Source organism: Mus caroli, unplaced genomic scaffold, assembly GCF_978045245.1.
Source record: "Mus caroli unplaced genomic scaffold, Mus_caroli_1 scaffold_8, whole genome shotgun sequence".
Classification (NCBI taxonomy): domain Eukaryota; kingdom Metazoa; phylum Chordata; class Mammalia; order Rodentia; family Muridae; genus Mus; species Mus caroli.
In genome coordinates this window covers 125,303,450-125,321,107 of record NW_028227263.1, presented here as the reverse complement: position 1 = coordinate 125,321,107, position 17,658 = coordinate 125,303,450, and the positions used below count along the sequence as shown (strand labels likewise).

General features: G+C 46.1%; 1 protein-coding gene across 1 annotated transcript; it reads right to left on the bottom strand.

Moving 5' to 3' along the window:
• Positions 1–2,990: 2,990 nt before the first annotated feature.
• On the bottom strand, positions 2,991–13,948 carry LOC110287973 (pregnancy-specific glycoprotein 22-like). Its single transcript, XM_021154445.2, has 5 exons — positions 13,885–13,948; positions 11,297–11,656; positions 8,048–8,407; positions 6,466–6,825; positions 2,991–3,274 (listed from the first exon to the last, which is right to left on the bottom strand). Exons 1-5 carry the CDS (start codon positions 13,946–13,948, stop codon positions 2,991–2,993), a joined length of 1,428 nt encoding a protein of 475 aa, XP_021010104.1.
• Between the last annotated feature and the right edge of the window lie 3,710 nt (positions 13,949–17,658).

The window sequence follows — 17,658 nt, the reverse complement described above, 5'->3', positions numbered from 1 at the left end:
TCTTTCCAACTCTGTTAATGTATTAAAATCTGGCATGTCTGTTGTGGTGGTCTATCAACCAGCTTTTGTCTTATTGCCTGTGAATAATACAGGACCTTGGTATTCTGAAAGAAGCTTGCAGGTACTGGAAGAAGAAGCATAAGGAACTCTGATAACCCCATGTGGAATACCTGGAATGGAATTCTGCCCTACCTTCTCCCCTTACTTGACCCAGTGCTTGGCTTACTAATTCTACTACCGCTAGGACCTTTTCTTTTTAATAGAATTATGACTTTTATTTAGGGACAAATAGATGCAATGACGGCCCAACCCTTGCACATTCATTACCACCAGCTTGCTGTGTCAAATCTAGGAAATGGTTTGAATAACATTCTAACCAATGGCCCTTAAAATAACCCAGCTCATGCTTGACTCTTCATCTTTCCAGTGCAATGGGCTGGCTAGCCAGTGATGGGCAACTGAGAGGAGGAAGCTGTCCATAGGATGAATGGCAACCTAAGACAGGGAACCCCAACAAGATAATGGAGCCCCCCCCCCATAACAGTTAAGACAATTCTGCATGTGACTGTCCTTGCAATTTCTCTGACCTAGACAGGCACAGTCCCCTTGGAGTATCTAGGGTCAAGCTGATTAAGGCATTGCCATCCTAAGTATGCCTTGTTTCTGTATACAAAAAAGGGGTACCAGTTGGGACCCAAAAGACCCAGGCATCTCATCCTCCATCTTGTCCCTGGGCCATCATTTTATAACTCTTTTGTTTCTCCTAATATCTTGCTTCTGTTCCCATAATTGATTTGGGACATTTTATAATAGGGGACTTTCCAGGCATTTTACAATGGGGTCATTCCATTGATGTCAATGTGTTACCAAGTGATAAAATCAGTTTTTCCTGTGCACCTGGACAAAGACCATTTGCGGTTTGCACCATTATAAGCCCTCTGTTCCCAAGAACAAATGAGACTTGATCAGATTTTTGCCTTGACTCCTTTCTTTTTCTCTCCTGTCCCTTCCATTCTTACTCCATCCATCCAAACCCTTGCTGTTTAGTCCTGCAGTTCAGGGAAAAGGAAACTTCAGTTGAGAAAATATCTCCATTAGATTGTCTTGTCTAATAGGCAAAAGAACATTGAGTATTTTCTTGAGTGATGATTTACTATTGCAAGTGCCATTCCTGAACAGCTGAAATAAGGAATCAGTCTGCATAAGATAGTAACAATATTCCTTCATGACCTCTTCTTCAGCACCTGCCTCCAAGTTCATGTTTGATTCCCTGTCCTGAATCCCACTCATAGTACACTCTAAAATATAAGATGAAATAAACTCTTTCTTCTACAAATAAAAAAAAGAAGGTTATTTGAGTGTATCTTTTTTTTTCAGGAATATAAATCACTGAGACAGGTAGTAGCCCCTCACAGGGAATATTAATAATATTGGTTTGACTACAGGAAGTAAATCATTCTGTGTAAAAATGAAACAAACCCATGTAGCAAACAAGGACACATGACACCATTGACTGTTTATGTGGGGATACACATGTTTGTTCAAGTTCAACCTCAGCATTTCATATTAAGAGGCTCAAAATATCGTACATCCATCTAGATGGTGTTCTGTAAGAGCAGCAATCCATTGGTATGCAGTGTGTCTCAGACACTGTGTACATACCCAGGTGTTGATTGGTGTCTATGACAAACTGTGTGAGTCTATGGCTGTTGGGATGGTTAATAAGCTTAGGCCAGGAAATAGCAATATTGTAGATCTGGCCTTGTTGGAGTAGGTGTGTCACTGTGAGTGTGGAATTGAATAAACTAGCCCTAGCTGCCAAGACATGAATCTCAGAAGAAACTTTGAAATTTGGACTTTTAACATTTGTTCAGATTACTATAGATTATGGGGACTTGGGAAGTTGGAATAAATATACTTTTTATTATGCTATGTTTAGGTATTGTCACCATACATTCATATATTTAGACAAGCCTATGAGGGCCAGGGAGTGGAATGTGATGGTTTATATATGCTTATCCCAAGGAGTGGCACTATTGCAAGTGTGGATTTGTTGAAGTAGGTATATCACTGTGGGTGTGGACTTTAATACCCCAGCCTTAGCTGCCTGGAAGTGAGTATACAGCTAGCAGCCTTCAAATAAAGATGTAGACTCTCAGCTGTGCTGCACCATGCCTTCCTGGATGCTGCCATGCTCTGGGTGATAATGGATGAAATCTCTGAACTGTGAGCCAGCCACAATTGAATGTTGTCCTTTCTAAGACTTGCATTGTTCATGGTATCTGTGCACAGTAGTAAAATGCTAACTAACACAACTGTCAATCTCAGTTACTCTCTTTGGTTCAGCAATTCTTGGAACTCTATTTCCATTAAGAACAAATGGAACATTTTCCCTTTAGGCAGCACTGTGCAACAATAGTAAGCAGAGCAGTGTGTGGAGGTTACCAGGAGTTTGAAAGAATGTACACAGACAATGTGATGCCATATGCACCATGGAATACTATGCAACTATTAAATACAAAGACATTAATTTAAAGGCAAATGGATAGAACTTGAGAATAACATCCTGAGTGAAGTAACCAAGTCCCAAAATGGCATGAATGGTATGTACTCACTTATAAGTGGATATTAGCCATAAAATACGAGATACAAACACTACACTACACTACACTACACTACACTACACTACACTACACTACACTACACTACACAAACCCAAAGAAGATAAACAAGTTGGAAAGCCAAGGGAGTATGCTTGAATCTCACATAAAAGGGGGAAAAGTAGTTGTAGGAGGCAGATAGAGGGAGGAGAGGGTAGGAGAGGTGATGTGGGAGAAAACGGAGGGATTCAGGATCAGGTGTGGGGAGGGATGGGAGAGATGATCAGCTAACCATGAGAATGAATGGAAATCTGTAACAGGCAGTGGTGGGGAGTTGTGGGTATCTCAATACACAAATGCCCCTGCCCTGCTATAGCATAAGAGAAGGGGTCACTCATTCATCACAGCCAGGCTGACTGGGAGACTGGTCTTTGAGCTGACTGGGTTGAAGGCCTCACATTGATACTCTCCAGCATCCTCCTTCCTCACAGTATGTATCCTGAGTTGGCACTTTGATGGGGACAGGGTCATCCTCTCTGTGAGCTGCAGACTCTGATTGTTGAAGAGCCAACGGATGGAGATCCTGGTGTTGTCTGAGAAGCAAGTGAAGACCACTGAGCTCTGTAGTCTAACTTTGCTGTCCGTGACTCTCATAACAGGCTGTGTTGCAAGCTCTGCAATGGAATAGAGGAGGGGACCAAATGACATTAATCTTTCAGAAAGCTCAACCTGCCCCTCTATATCTCACACATAATAAATCTTCTAGGGAGGAGAAATTGGAGCTGTGACTACACTCATATCTTGTGCTTTGTATGTGCAACCCATGGGCTGTGTGACACTGATTCAGCCACTGAAGTTGATGTGCCTCAGTTTCCCTGTATTAGGGCAACTGTGCATGATCATTGCACTGCCTATGAGTTAAAATTAGTTGTGAGCAATGTTCTCACCTGGGGATAGGGGAGCTGCTCAGATCAGCAGCATCTGTTCCAGGCTGGATCCTGAGAATAAGGAGGTGTCTGGAGAACTGTCACCTCTGTCCCCTCCCTTGGGGATATTATTTTCATCTGATGCACCTAAGTCCATCAGAGCTGTTGGCTTCTGTTATGGCACCTGTCTATGGAAACTCAGAAGAAGGAGGTGCACAGGTGACCTATATGACTGAAGTTGTCATGGTAAGAAACAGATAATCCTACACCCTGTGGGACATGGACACTCAGCCAAGCTTTGTTCCCTGTCAGCTCTGACAGGAAGTCCATTGCTAGCCCTGAGGAGAAGCTCTCTGAGGACAACTAGAGTTGAGTCTGGATCCTTGGCTTCCTGATGCTCCTCTTACTGATTCAGTAGTGACCTGGACCATGGAAGGAGGGGGAACAGAGACTGAAATGGAAGATAGAATTGAAAGAGACAAATCCATCAAAATTGAGAGTTTTGTCTTTTGTGAAAAGATGAGGTCCTGTGACCAGAGAATCTTAAATCCATCACTCAGCAGAGTTGGGTGGGAGTGTCTGCACAAGTCAGAGGGAGTGAAGAAATGACCTCCATGCCCTCGGTGGACCTAACTGTGTTTTACTTCCTCTTTGGGGAAATCTATGCTCATGTGTCTTCACCCTCACTTTCCTCACAAGCCTGTTCTTACTCAGAAGAAGTGTGGTGCAGGCAAATTTCTCTGACTTCTTCCTCTAGTTACCCCAGATTTTTAACTCCCAACCTCCATTCTGGTCCAGCTAGCACCTGACATCCCTTCCAGATGCACTTCCTGGTCTGATATCCAGCCCATTGCACCTAGAGCCTTGTTAGAAAAAAATCTAATTTTATATTTTGAGAAGGTCCAGTGCCTGAACAGGCTTGGATGCCTGTGGGTAGATAGGCAAAAATCAAAAGATCTTGCATGTCCAGGTACCATATTTGGACCTACTGACACTGGTTAAACCTCCAGCAAACATTACCACATGGATGAGTATGGAGTGGGCAAGAGTATGGGTGTGTACAGGTGCTGGTGTACACCATCTTTTGTGTATGCCTATGGACAGATCACAGTACCAAGATGGAGGTCGGAGGTCAACTTGAGGGATCCTTTCTCATTCTTTCACCTTAGGAGATTCCAACAAGTCTCTGAGCTCCCCTCCTCCCACAGTCAAGCACTGTTCTCCTCACCAGTGAGAAGGAGCCACTACCACAGGGTGCAAGCATTGCAGAAAAGTACACAGTGGGCCACCATGATTGCAGCAACCTGCTCTGCCCTTCCTCTGTGGAGAACAGCATTTGCTCTAGCACTGCCCACAAGCTCTGCAGTCTTCCTCCCTCTGAGCACAGCCTCTGCCCAGGCTGGAGCCCTTCCCAGGGTGATACTGACTACTGTCAGGGATGGGGACAAACCAAGGCTGATCATTATCTCTGCACCCTGGGGCAGTAACAGCTCACCACAGGACTGTCCTTTCTGTGTTCTCCCAAAGTGCCATTTATGACACAGGATCATAAGCTTCCATTTGTTCTCAGTGCTAAGGTGGGATCCCCTTACTTCAGGAAGGTGACAGAGATGCCTGTGCTGACTGGGAAGGAACGTGCTGATTTATGTACAGGAAAGGGACAGACCCATGCTCGCTGGAGTCACCAATCAGGGTACAATGTCATGAGACCCAGAAGCAAGTGTGTGGGGACTTTTATGTGGGCATGAAACAGTAGGTCACCTAGAACCTAGAGAAAGAACAGTGGTCCCATAAACTTGGGGAGAGTTTCAGAGGGACTCTCAGCATGCTCTGCTAGCTGACCCTCACCTAGGGTCTGCCCATGCCCTTCCTGGGAGGCAGCTGTGTTCTGTCTAGGCAATTCCTTATGGGATATACCAGGAAGAGCTTAGAATCTGGTAACACAGGATCCTTTGACAGAGAAATGTGCTTAGTAGGTCTGAAAGACTGACCAAGAGTACCAAGGTCTGTAGGGTCAGGGATGAAGCCAGGCTACACCCTAAATGCATGGTTCCTGGAATTAATTTTCTGAGCTTCCTGCCATTCTGAACATGGAAAAAGCCTCAGGAGACTGGACAGACTCTGAAGTCTTGGGCTGAGTTACTTCACCATCTACTGAGGAACAACGTATTGCACCTCATCCTGGATGCTCTCAAGTTAGAAACTCTGAACATTTTTGCTTGTAGGAGAGAATTCCAGGAAGTGGACATCAGAGGACTAACACTTGCTAAAAGGACCTGTGTCCTTTGACCATCATTTGGAGAAGCAGACCTTGCTGTGAAGTGTCATAAGTCCATCCAAACAGCTAGATAATGTCCTGGGGACCCAGATTATTCCAGCTATGCATTCCTGGCCAAGTCTCTGAAGATATCCAGAGTAACTATCATAACTGTGGCTCTTATGGCAGTGCACTGGGTGGTGACACGTGCCATGACAGTCTTTTACCATGTCAGCTCTTACAAGAATCCAAAGCCAAGCAAAGACAAAAACATTTCCCAGTGTCACTTGGAGCTTAACGACCACAGAGATTTTCAGCCATGGCCTCCTGGTACACTCTGTGGATACTCCATGGCTTCCTCAGCTAGGGCTAATCTGACCCCCACAGAGTCTATATTATGGCCATGGGCATGGTAAGATGCCCAATGGTCAGGGATGAGTCTGATATTCTTGGACTAAGTTTACCCAGCACAGGATATGTAACTCTGCGTGAATAGACAGTTGACAGGTTCTGATCTAATGCTGTTGGTCCACCCCATGTGTGCCCTTCAGTATGTGCCCAAATGTCAATGTGTGGACACAATGCAGTGAGGGAGAAAGCAAGGAAAACCCACTCTTTAAAGATCAATTATTAAGTATAATAAGCCACACCCAGCAGTGGGAAGCCATAGAGAGTCACTTACTGTGGACGTTGACTTGGACATGTGCTCTTACAACTCTCACATTGCTGTCTATTGTTATTAGTGTGTACAAGCCAGAGTCTTTCTCTGAGACATCCTGGAGCAGCAGGGATCCATTGGTGTACACTGTCTCTCTTCTGCTGTGTGCACGGCCGCTGCTGATGGACTTCGTCACTATACTATATTCTGCAATTTTAAAGCTGTGAGTGTTATGCACACCTTTGTACCAGGAAAAGGTTTGCAGATCTTCTGGCAGATTATGGACCTGGAGAAGAACACTTCCCCCTTCAACAGCATACTGTGGCACTGGATCGATGCTGAGTTGGGCAGAGTCAAGAGTATCACAGCACAAGGAAGGGGAGGCTGGAAAGGAAAGGAGAAAAATCATCACATGGGATCATTGTGCTAGGTGGAAAAATGATGGCCTGCATCCTAAGCAGATGAATTCTTCATTCAGCATAGACAGGTATGTGAGGATGTGTCTATCCCACCTGGTGGAAGTCAGCAACATGGCCTACATTCCCTCAGTGACATTGAATCTGTCATTCCCTCTGTATGGAGTTCTCTCCTCTGTGTCTCCATGGCTGCCCCCTCACTGCCCTGGGTCAGACACTGCACACACTCATGCACACTGGGCTTTGAGATGATGCCTCCCTCTGACCTTGGTCTCTGCACACCCTGCATATTCACTTCCTGACTTTTCTCATTTCCTTTATATCTGCACTCAGCTTCTGACCTCACTTTCTACATGTTCTTCCTGCTCTGCCTGCAGCCCCCAGGACTAGGGTTGGGTGAGGGTTTGGAGCAGGGTGCTCTTCTTATCAGACCCAGGATTATGCTGCCAGGCTTTGTCAACTTGACACAAGTCAGAGTCATTTGAAACGGGGAGCCTCAACTGAAAATACAAATACCAGAATGGCTGCTGGGCAGGTCTATAGCACATCTTTAAACTGGTGATTGACGTGGGAGGGACCGGTCCACTGTGTGCATTTCCACTCCTGAGCTCATGGTCCCATGTGCTATAAAACCAGGATGAGCAAGGTGTGAGGAGACAGGCAGGAAGCAGAACCCTTCCATTCTGCCTACAACTATGCTGTGTTGGTTTGATTTTTGGTTTTTTTTTTCTGGTTTTTTTTTTCCTATTTAAAGAAACTCTACTGTTTAGTGATAATAAATACACAGAATGGATCTAGAGAGCCAAAAACCATTGTTCATTGTCTACACAGAGCAGGAGTTAAGTGTCAAGTCCTGGAAAAATGGAACCCAGGACATTTTTAATCAAGCCTGGAACAGACAACCGGGGGCCACAGCTTCCCGGTTTTCACCATTTTGTATGGACTCCACACTTTCCTTGTGTGCATTACAAGAGTCTCAACAGACAGAGCAGTCTGGCATCTTAGGTCGTCTGAGATACAAGAGGGAATCAGAAGACATAGTCTGACCCATGGACATTTCTCTTCTATATGTGTGTCCTGCATACAGTGGTCAAAACCCAATGTGGGGATAGAGTGCAGAGAGGAGGTATTCACATGCCAGGAGTGACAGTGCTCTGGTAGAAGCCCCACAATCACAGAGAATCACTTACTGTCCACCTGAAGGTAAATGTGTGCTAATTTCATTTTCCGATATCTATTCCGAGTTCGTAGGGTATAGAATCCTGTGTCTTTCCAGGTGACATTCTGGAGCAGCAGGGATCCATTGCTGTACACTGTCTCTCTACCACTGTGAGCAGGACCTGGCTCACTTGAATTCTTGGCTGTTCTGTATCGAGCAATCTCAACCTTGTTAAATACAATCAGTCCTTTGTACCAGAATAGCGATTGAAGATGCTCTGGAAGATTGTGAACAAGTAGAAGAACGCTTCCCCCTGCAGCAACGCTGGGTGGCACTGATTCAATAGTGAGCTTGGCAGGGAAGGAAGGGTGTCCACAGATGAAAGTAGAGGCTAGAAGAGAAGAGAGATCCATCAATATTAGGACTTTTGTGTTTGACTACAGGGGTGCCCTGTGTCCTGAGCAGCTGTGTCTATTGCTCGGCTGAGATGTGTGGGTGAGTGTCTCCCTGCTATACTTGGTGGAGTTCACCACATTACCTTCATGCTCTCCATGTCCCTTGCTTGTAATTTCCTCTCTATGGTGCTCTCTCTTCGGGTGTGTACACAGCCCTGCCTCACTGTCTTGAGATCCCTGATCCCACTCAGTGTAGATGGTGTTAGTGTGCTTCCTCCTGACCCCTTCCACAGCACGCCTGTCTTTACTCTCTGAAGCTTTTGTTGTGTTTCTGTTTCTTTAATGGTTCCCCCCAACATATGATTCCCCTTCTAGCTTTCTTCACTGGTCTGTCTTGCTGTCCACTAGGGCTAGAGAATTGTAAGACCTGGTAGTGTTCTTATATTTTTTAAACAAATGTTGCCTAAAAACAGATCAGACAGCTATGGGGAACCAAGGAATAATGGAATGAATAAATGATGTCTCAGGACCATGCCTGCTCATAGTCACATTCATATATTTGCAGTACAGTGGTCAATAATTCCATTGCCTTTGATTTTTTATTACACTTTGTGTGTGTGTGTGTGTGTGTGTGTGTGTGTGTGTGTGTGTGTGTGTCCCTGCTCACAAGCTCACACCTTTCTGTAAAAGTGTTTCTCATTGTGTGTTGGTGAGAGGAGGACACAATTCCTAGGTGGAGTTCAGGAAACAACTTGTGTTCACTGCTTCTAAGGCTGCCAGACAATGAAGTAAAGGCCCATATTCACTGAGCTATGTCACTGATCAACTGGAGCTTGGTTTCTTATTTGGGACTTCAAAGCTAAGAACATCAGTTTTGAGAACACTGTGCTCATGCTGATTAACTGTGGGGGAGAACACTCTCCCCCTCCCCTACTTCTTCACTAAGAGCCTCCTGCTGCTGCTGCTGCTGAGCCTCTGTTCCACTGTGGCTTCCCTCCTACAAACCCTGAGACTCCTCTCAGGTGAATGAGCTCCTTAGGAGACTCCAGAGAATAGAAGAGTCCTCTCCTCTCACAGTCTGTAAATGTGGGCTCCTCACCCATGATCAGGAGGGGCTGACAGGTGGTAAAACCTTTGCAAAGAATACACAGGGGGGCTCCCTGGACACTGGCCTGATCTGTTCTCTGTTTGTAGCAAATCTGGTCTAGCCCACCTCACTCTTGCTATGGCCTCAGCCTCCTCCCCAGACAGAAGCATCTTACAGAGGACCATAGGCTGTAGGTTGCTCTGTGTTCTCTGCACTATACACTCTCAGGATGACCAATGTACCCTCTCCTCTTGGCTCTTTCTGTTTCATCCCTCCATATTACACAGTGACAAACAACCTTCTGAGTATCGCTGGGCCCTGAAACAACAGCACCTCACCCAGGGGTGGCCCTCAGTAGTATTCTCTTCCTGGGTCAGTCAGCAACAAAGAGGAAGCCTCTGCACTCTCTGTGACAGAAACCCAGCTGGGCACCCAGTCTGCCCTGTGTTCTCATTGCTCTGGAAAAATGGAATTTGCTCTCAGGAGGAAGGTGACAGATGTGTGTGAGGGATCCAAAGGAACCAGATCCATGGTGACTGGGGAAGGGGACAGATCATTCTCACTGCAGGCAACAGTCAGGATTCTGAGAAAGAAGAAAGACCCAGGAGCAGATGGGTCAGGAGCCCACAGCCTGAGTGTATGGGAGGAGGTGACCTGGGTCTTAGAAGGACTACTCTAGGCTTCATCATCCCATGCATGGTTTCAAGATGGTGCTCATACTTCCTCTTCCTGATGAGCTGTGAGGTAGGTCCGCCCATGTGCACCCTGGCCTTTCTGAGATGCCTTGAACCTCTGTATAGGTGATTCCCCTGGGACACCCTTACTCCCCAGAGAAAATGCATGTCTGGAATATGAACATTATCCCCTGGCAGGGTAGTAGACACAGGAAGCAGCTAAGAGGTCTGAGGAGACTATGACAGTGACCTGCTGGTCTACAAGGAAGAGATAAAAGCCATGATAAAAGGAAAGGTCCTGATCCAGGCATATTGGTTTATTAGTATTCCTTGAGTGTCAACAGGCTATGCCTGTTCTTCACTGTGGTAACTGCAGTCTGGAGAACTGTCCACAATAGTACAGCCTGTTGTATTTGCTTATAGGAGAGACTATACTGGCCTCAAGGGAAAAGACCTTTTCAGTTTGACCTGTGTAGTCTCTCCTTCACTGATGGAACCCTGACCTTCTTGGAAGTCTCATAAACCCATTAGGACAATTGGTTAATGGCCTGGGAATCTTCCCTGATGTGGTCTCCCTCTGGGTCACTAGGATGACCAGAAGACATAGCCTGATCATGACTCTCATGGCTGTACACAGTTTGGTTCCACATGGAGCAAGACATTGACTACAACAAGCACTCTTCTCTGCAGACAGAAAGTCAAGATTCAACCCTAGCACAAAGCTCCTCAGGGCCCACAGGAGGTGAGGCTGGAACAGAAGAGTAGAGCCAGGGGTTTCTGGTACTCAGCTCTGTAATATGCCCATGGCTTCCACATGCCCTTCTTTCATTCCTCAAGGACTTTCTCGAGGAAGGTTTCCTATGAAGGACCTCAAGATCCAGACAGAGGCTGATGGCTTTGGCTGACTTGCCCACCCCGCATCCAGGTTTCTCCAAGGTGAAATCAAATGAGGGATTCTGCACACTTGACATTGTTCTTCACCAGGTGTGTCCTACACTAAATGCTCAAGCCCCAACATGGAGACACAATGCAGACGGAAAGGAGACACAGGCCAGGCCTGATACTTCTATTTGCCTAGTGGAAGAACCCAACCCAGCACCCAGAGTTCACAAAGAATTACTTACAGTACACATGAAGAAATGTGGATGTATTTGATACCAGTTCTCCATTTTTACTTATGGTACGAAGAGTGTAATATCCTGTGTCCTCCTGGGTGACATTTTGGATCCACAGAGACCCATTTCTATGCAATGTCTCTCTACCGCTGTGCTCAGGCCCAGTCACACTTACATTATATTGCAGTGAATACAGTGCAATTCCAAGTTTCAAATTTAGCAACCCTCTGTACCAGACAAGGGCTAGAAGATTCTCTGGCAGATTGTAAACATGTAGAAGAACATTTTCTCCTTCAACCACTTGGAGTGGTAAAGAATGGATGATGACTCTGGCACTGGTGGGCAGGAGCCAGTAGGTTAAGATGGAGGCTAGAGGGAGGAGAAATAAGTCACTAATCATGAGTATGTGTGAGCATCCCTCAGCTTATGCCTATGGGTAGTGGTATGCCCATAATAGAGATGTGCAGCATAACCTCCATGCCCTCAGAGGGTATCATTTCTTCTCTGTGAAATCCTCTACTCAGTTGTCCCCATATCACTCTTCATCTAAAGAGTGTCTGCTGTGATGATAACGAGCTCTCTTTCATCCTCCTCTGCTTCCTCCTATCCCTCCTCCTCCTCCTCTCCTACACACAATCCTCACTTTCTGGATTGTTTTTTGTTCTAGTTACAGTTCTATTAAACCATTGAATTTATCCTCTGGTGTGCCCTTCCCCCCAGCCTTGATCTGGCTGATTCAGACCTTGTGTTTTTCACAGTCAGCTAGCCCACCTAGGGTGGAGTATTCCAAACTAGGTAAAAATCTATTGTCCTGCCACATCTGCTCCTTCTTCTAAGAAGCCACTACCTGCTGAGAGGCTGAACCTGTTTTTCTGATGAGATCTTGACAAAGCAACAAGATAGTAGGGGATGGGTCCTCTCCCCCTTATAAGATCAGACTCATAAGTAAACATTGGGCCTTGATCAGAGAACTTTGTCTTGGATCGTTAGTTCTCTCTCTGTCCATCCCATACAGCCCCAGCTTTCCTTTCGAGAACTCAATTCATGTAGCTGCTGGAGGCTATACTCTAGATATTGTGACTTCTGGATCACTAGAAAAGGCTTTGTGGTGTGGATACTTTGATCCTTCTTAGAAGGGGGAACCGAATAACCATGGAAGGAGTTACAGAGACAAAGTTTGGAGCAGATACTGAAGGAATGACCATCCAGAGATTGTTCCACCTGGAGATCCATCCAATATACAACAACAAACCCAGACACTATGATGGATGCCATCAAGACCTTGATGACAGGAGCCTGATATAGCTGTCTCCTGAAAGTCTCTGCCAGTGCATGACAAATACAGAAGTGGATTCTCACAGCCATCCATTGGATGGAGCACAGGGTCCCCAATGAAGGAGCTAGAGAAAGTACCCAAGGAGCAGAAGGGGTTTACAGCTCCATAGGAGGAACAACAATAGGAACTAACCAGTGCCCCCAGAACTTCCTGGGACTAAACTACCAAGCAAAGAAAACACATGGTGGGACTCATGGCTCTAGCTGAATATGTAGCAGAGGATAGCCTAGTTGGTCATCAATGGAAGGAGAGGAACTTGGTCCTGAGAAGGTTCTATTCCCAAGAATATGGGAATGCCAAGTACAGGAAGCAGTAGAGGGTGGGTTGGGGAGCAGAGGTAAGGGAAAGGGGGTAGGGAGTTTTCCCAGGGGAAACCTGGAAAGGGGATGACATTTGAAATGTAAATAAAGAAAATGTCTAATAAAAAAGTTTTTTGGTTTTTTTTTAAAAGGCTTTGTGAGAACAGTGATTAGAATTATCTTTTTGGAATATTCAGTTCCTTAAAAGATCTCAGAAAATAATGGAGGTAAAAAGGAAGGGGAAAAAAAAACAAAGGAAACAGAAACAGGAAGGAAGGAAAGAAGGAAGGAAGGAAGGAAGGAAGGAAGGAAGGAAGGAAGGGAGGGAGGGAGGGAGGGAGGGAGGGAGGGAGGGAGGGAGGGAGGGAGGGAGGGAGGGAGGGAGGGAGGGAGGGAGGGAGGGAGGAAGGAAGGATATCTCCATGGATTTATCTACATAGTGCCCAGGTTTGTTGCAAATGGCAATCATTGCATTCAAGTGTGATTTATATTTCTGTACTGTATATGTGGGTTTGGGAAGGCACATGTCTCAGTGTGCACATTGCAGGTACATGACACACATGTGTATAGAGGGCAGAGAAGACCCTGTAGTACCCTGTATCTCCATCTACCCTATGAGAGCTGAGGAATGAATTCAGACTGGCATGTCTCCACACACTGAGCCATCTCATTGCCCCTCCCAGGTTTAATTTCTATTTGGAAAATCAGCATGTCAGGGTTGGGAACAAGGGCTTCAGATCATGGCAGCCAATGTGACTGATTTTGAACAAGGCACCTAAGGATTATCCTCCCCTCATCAGCTCCTGTCTGCTCAGAGCTTCCTGCTGCTGAGCCTCTGTCCCTCAATGTACCTTCTGCACTGCAACTACAGACACCTAAGTCTTCTCTAAACATCTCCTCTACAGAAGATTTTGGGCTTCTGAGTTTCCCTTCCCATACAATCAGATAGTTGAAACACTTACCTGTGAGCAGGACCCTCTGCCAGGAGGTACACACTTTGCTGAAAAGTTCAAAGGACACCACCATATTTAGTCTCCCTGTACTGTCCTTTCACAGAAAAGACCTTCAGCTCCTGCAAGGCACCTGGTCTCTGCTTTCCTTCTTTCTTCTAAGTGGAATTTTCTCTCAGTCAGGAGCACTTCCAAGAATCCTACAGGCTATGGGATTTGTGTCCAAGGCACTGCTCAGTCACTTCCACTCTCAGTGCTACCCCACATCTTTCTCACATTTTCTCTCTTTATGTCTTCTCCAACAAGACCTTGAGTAACAAGGCTGATAAGCATCAACATGCCCTCAGAGAACAACAACTCATCCAAGGGCTGACATCTGCTGACTCCTGGACATGTGTCTGTCAGCATCAAAGAGGGAGCCTTCATCTTTCCTATGTGTCCCTGTGACACACAGACCCAGCTGAGCACCCAGTCTTCCCTGTGTCCTCAGTGCTCTGGGAAGGTGGGATTTCCCAACAGGATGGTGACACATATTACTGTGAGTGTTGGAAGAAACCAGAGTTGTGTGACAACTGAGGATGAAGATAAACCCTTTATTACTAATGTCACCAGTTAAGTTCCTAACCCAAGACTGAGTTCCTGAAGCAGCTGTGTGATGAGATTTATGTTCTTGGTGTTGGGGAAGAGGTGACCTGTATGTCCCGGAAAGGACTGTGGGCTCTTCTTCCTACTGACTGCTTCAGGTAATCTTCCAGAATTATGGGTTGGTTGAACTGTTTGTTGGCTGAGCCCAACTGCTCTCTGGTCTTCCTGGGTCACCTATGCCCTTTGTCTGGGTGATTCTGCAGCAAAAGTCCTGATTTCCCCTTGGGAGATGCCAGGAGGGAGGGGAATTTCAGGATGCCGGGGGGGGGGGGGAGTGCATAGACACAGGAAACAGAGCAGGGTCTAGGGAGAGAGATCAAGGTTAGTGGGAATAGGAATGGAAAGCAGACTCCTAGACAAGGTCAAAGCGCAAGGAAACAATTGAGAATTGGATGTGGAACCTGATACCTCAGAATAGTTTTCTGGGAGAACTGAAGGCCCATTTCCAGAGCTAGATCAGAGAGGTAAACACCACAATATGACCTACCCTGGTCCCTTCAGCAAGGTGGGATGCAGGGACCATCATCTTGCTCATATGCTTTGCAGATCTCATGATTCCATCTAGGGTGGGATGAGTCTAGGCAGGCTTCCGTATTCTCCCTGGGAAACCCAAGACTAAAGTTGGATGAAGTGGTGTGCCTCCAGAGAATAGGTCCTTTCAGGAAGAGCTTTGTATCCAAAAATGTAAGTGGAAAAGCAAGGTTCATTTCTCTTCAGACTCAAGCGAGAGGACAGTAATGGAAATGGGGTGCAGCTGTACTCACTGGCCCATGTCTAGGGTCTCAATCCCTCCTTCTCCTGGCCCAATGGATACTGAGGGACCCCTACTGAGGACATGGAACAGAACAGTGATACAAATGGAAGTGCCAACTGCCCTTCCCTGTACAGTGATCTAGGTCTCTTTCTCTCACTGTGATTAACAGACTGTGAACAGAAGCAGTTCAGGAGAGCAGAGCATACATTTCCTGTCCAGGTCTGGGACATAGTGTGTAACCTTCCCCCACAGCCTGAAAAGAGGCTGAGCAGGCTTGACTTGTTGTCACTAGGAGATCACCTGGGGTGGAGCCTGCCACCCTATTGTTCTACCACTGCCGCTGCTGCTACCTGCCACCTAGCTGTTCCTGAGCCTACACGTGGTCACCTGCAGCTGGACTCCAAGGATGATTCGGCAGGAATGGGCCCCCCTTTTTATAAGTGTGTGTTCCCCAATATTGAACTTGAACCTTGATCAGACTATTGTCTTGGTTCCATCCTTTCTCTTGTTGCCTAGATTCCCTCTTTTCTTCCAGATTCCAAGGCGCCTTCCAGGCTTGAACCTGGACATGTGAGATGCTGGCCAGCCTCAACAATAGTGTAGTTCTGAAGGAAGTCAAGGCAGAAAACATGCTGCTTGCTGGCTCATTCTCTGGCTTATGCTTAGCTAGCTCTCTTATGCAACCAAGGACCATCTGCCTATGCATGGTGCTGCCCACAGTGCCCTGGGCTTCCTGCATCAGTTAAGACAATTGCTCTCAGACATGTCTACAGCCAGAGCAGATAAGGAGATTATTCAGTGTAGAATTATCCCCCAGGTGACTTCTGGCTGTGTCAAGGTGACAGTTAAAACTAACAAGGACACTGTATTAAACTGTCAAGTCCTTCTCCAAAGGGAGACACCACAGGAAGTTTCCCATTCTACAAATGAGTGTCCTTCTCTCTCCATTCAGACATCATATGTGCTGATGTCCACAGCCCCACACAGCTGAACACTCAGAGCCAGGACACCAGTCAAGGTTATCCACATTTGGTTTACTCTTCAAAGGTCACATAATCTGAGCTCAGGGATGCTCTGGTTAACACTGGTGACATTCTTAATAGTAAGCAAAAAGGCATAAATATCATCCTGACAAGGGACAGGCCTCCAAGGCACATTCATCCCCTGTCTCTTCTGACTCCACTGAACTCAGAGCAGAAGCCAATCACCAGCTGAAACAAGAAAAGAGCTGGGAAAATTTGAGGTAAAAACCTTGAGAATGATTCCAAGTTCTGAGTGATCCTCCAGGTCATGGGATTATGGAAGCAAATGGACAGACAGGAAAGCATGAGCAGAGGACAGAAAGAAAATTCACATGATGTTAAGCTTACCTTTCCCCCTGGAATTTTCCACTTACCTGAAGAAAATCTCTCTCTCTCTCTCTCTCTCTCTCTCTCTCTCTCTCTCTCTCTCTCTCTCTCTCTCTCTCTCTCTCTCTCTCTCTCTCTCTCTCTCTCCATGTCTCTCTCCAACACCAATTCAGAGTCATCCAGGAGAAATCAGAGATGCAAAAAGAAATGGAGGAGACAGAGACAGAGCTAGACCTCATGAAACTATTGGTAACTGTTTGTGACTGTGGGCTTGCCTTGGGAAGCAATGTCTGTATCGATTCATAAAGCCAAGGCTTCATCTCAAAGCTCAATGTTGACATTTCAATAATCCACTTACCAAGACCTGTAAGTTTCTTTCCCTGTAGTCCTATTGAGGACAATGGTCAAGTTCTAGACAAGGGAAATAAAGGATCCATTAGTAGTAGTGGTGTTGCTGGGAATAAAGTGCTCTTGGGAGCAAGACTGAGGCTTCCATCTGATAATCCAAGACTAATGTGCAAGAGGGTGGGAGGCTGCATGGCAGGAGAGGTTGAGGTTTGACCCTGGATGGTAATGAATGTCTGAGGGGAATATCAGAAGGACATCTGAGCCATTGGAGCAAACAGAATAAAGCCACATGTGATGTCAGCAGAGAGAAGGGGAAATCCTGGTATCTAGAAGGCTACAGTATCTGCTCTATAACTTCAGTTAAACAGGTCCCAGTCAGAGCTAGGGTGCAGCTTTGTAGTAGAGTACTCATGTGGCATCATGAACCCTGTTCCCTCACCAGCATACACAGAGAAGAACCACACTAAATACCCATGTATTCATTAAGTCTGAGTCCCAGTGTCCCCTGCACTTTATCACCCTAAGCATCTCTAGGTAAGAAACGTCCCTCCAACCCATCCTAGCTCAATTCTAAGCCTGCCTCATGTGCTTCGGCTAGACCAGGATGTCCTGGTCTTCATAGGGTACAGAAGGTCTGTGTCATGAACCCAGGAGCGACAAAGTGAACTGGTTCTGTCCCTCTGTATTTAG

Excerpts from the sequence above, each read along its gene's own strand:
- LOC110287973 (XM_021154445.2), bottom strand. The coding sequence starts at position 13,948 with ATGGTGGTGTCCTTTGAACTTTTCAGCAAAGTGTGTACCTCCTGGCAG. Across the intron at positions 8,408-11,296 it reads CACATTTCTTCATGTGTACT|CCTCTACTTTCATCTGTGGA; the intron begins GTAAGTAATTCT and ends CTTCTCTTCTAG. Across the intron at positions 3,275-6,465 it reads TGTCCAAGTCAACGTCCACA|AGCTTGCAACACAGCCTGTT; the intron begins GTAAGTGACTCT and ends ATTCCATTGCAG.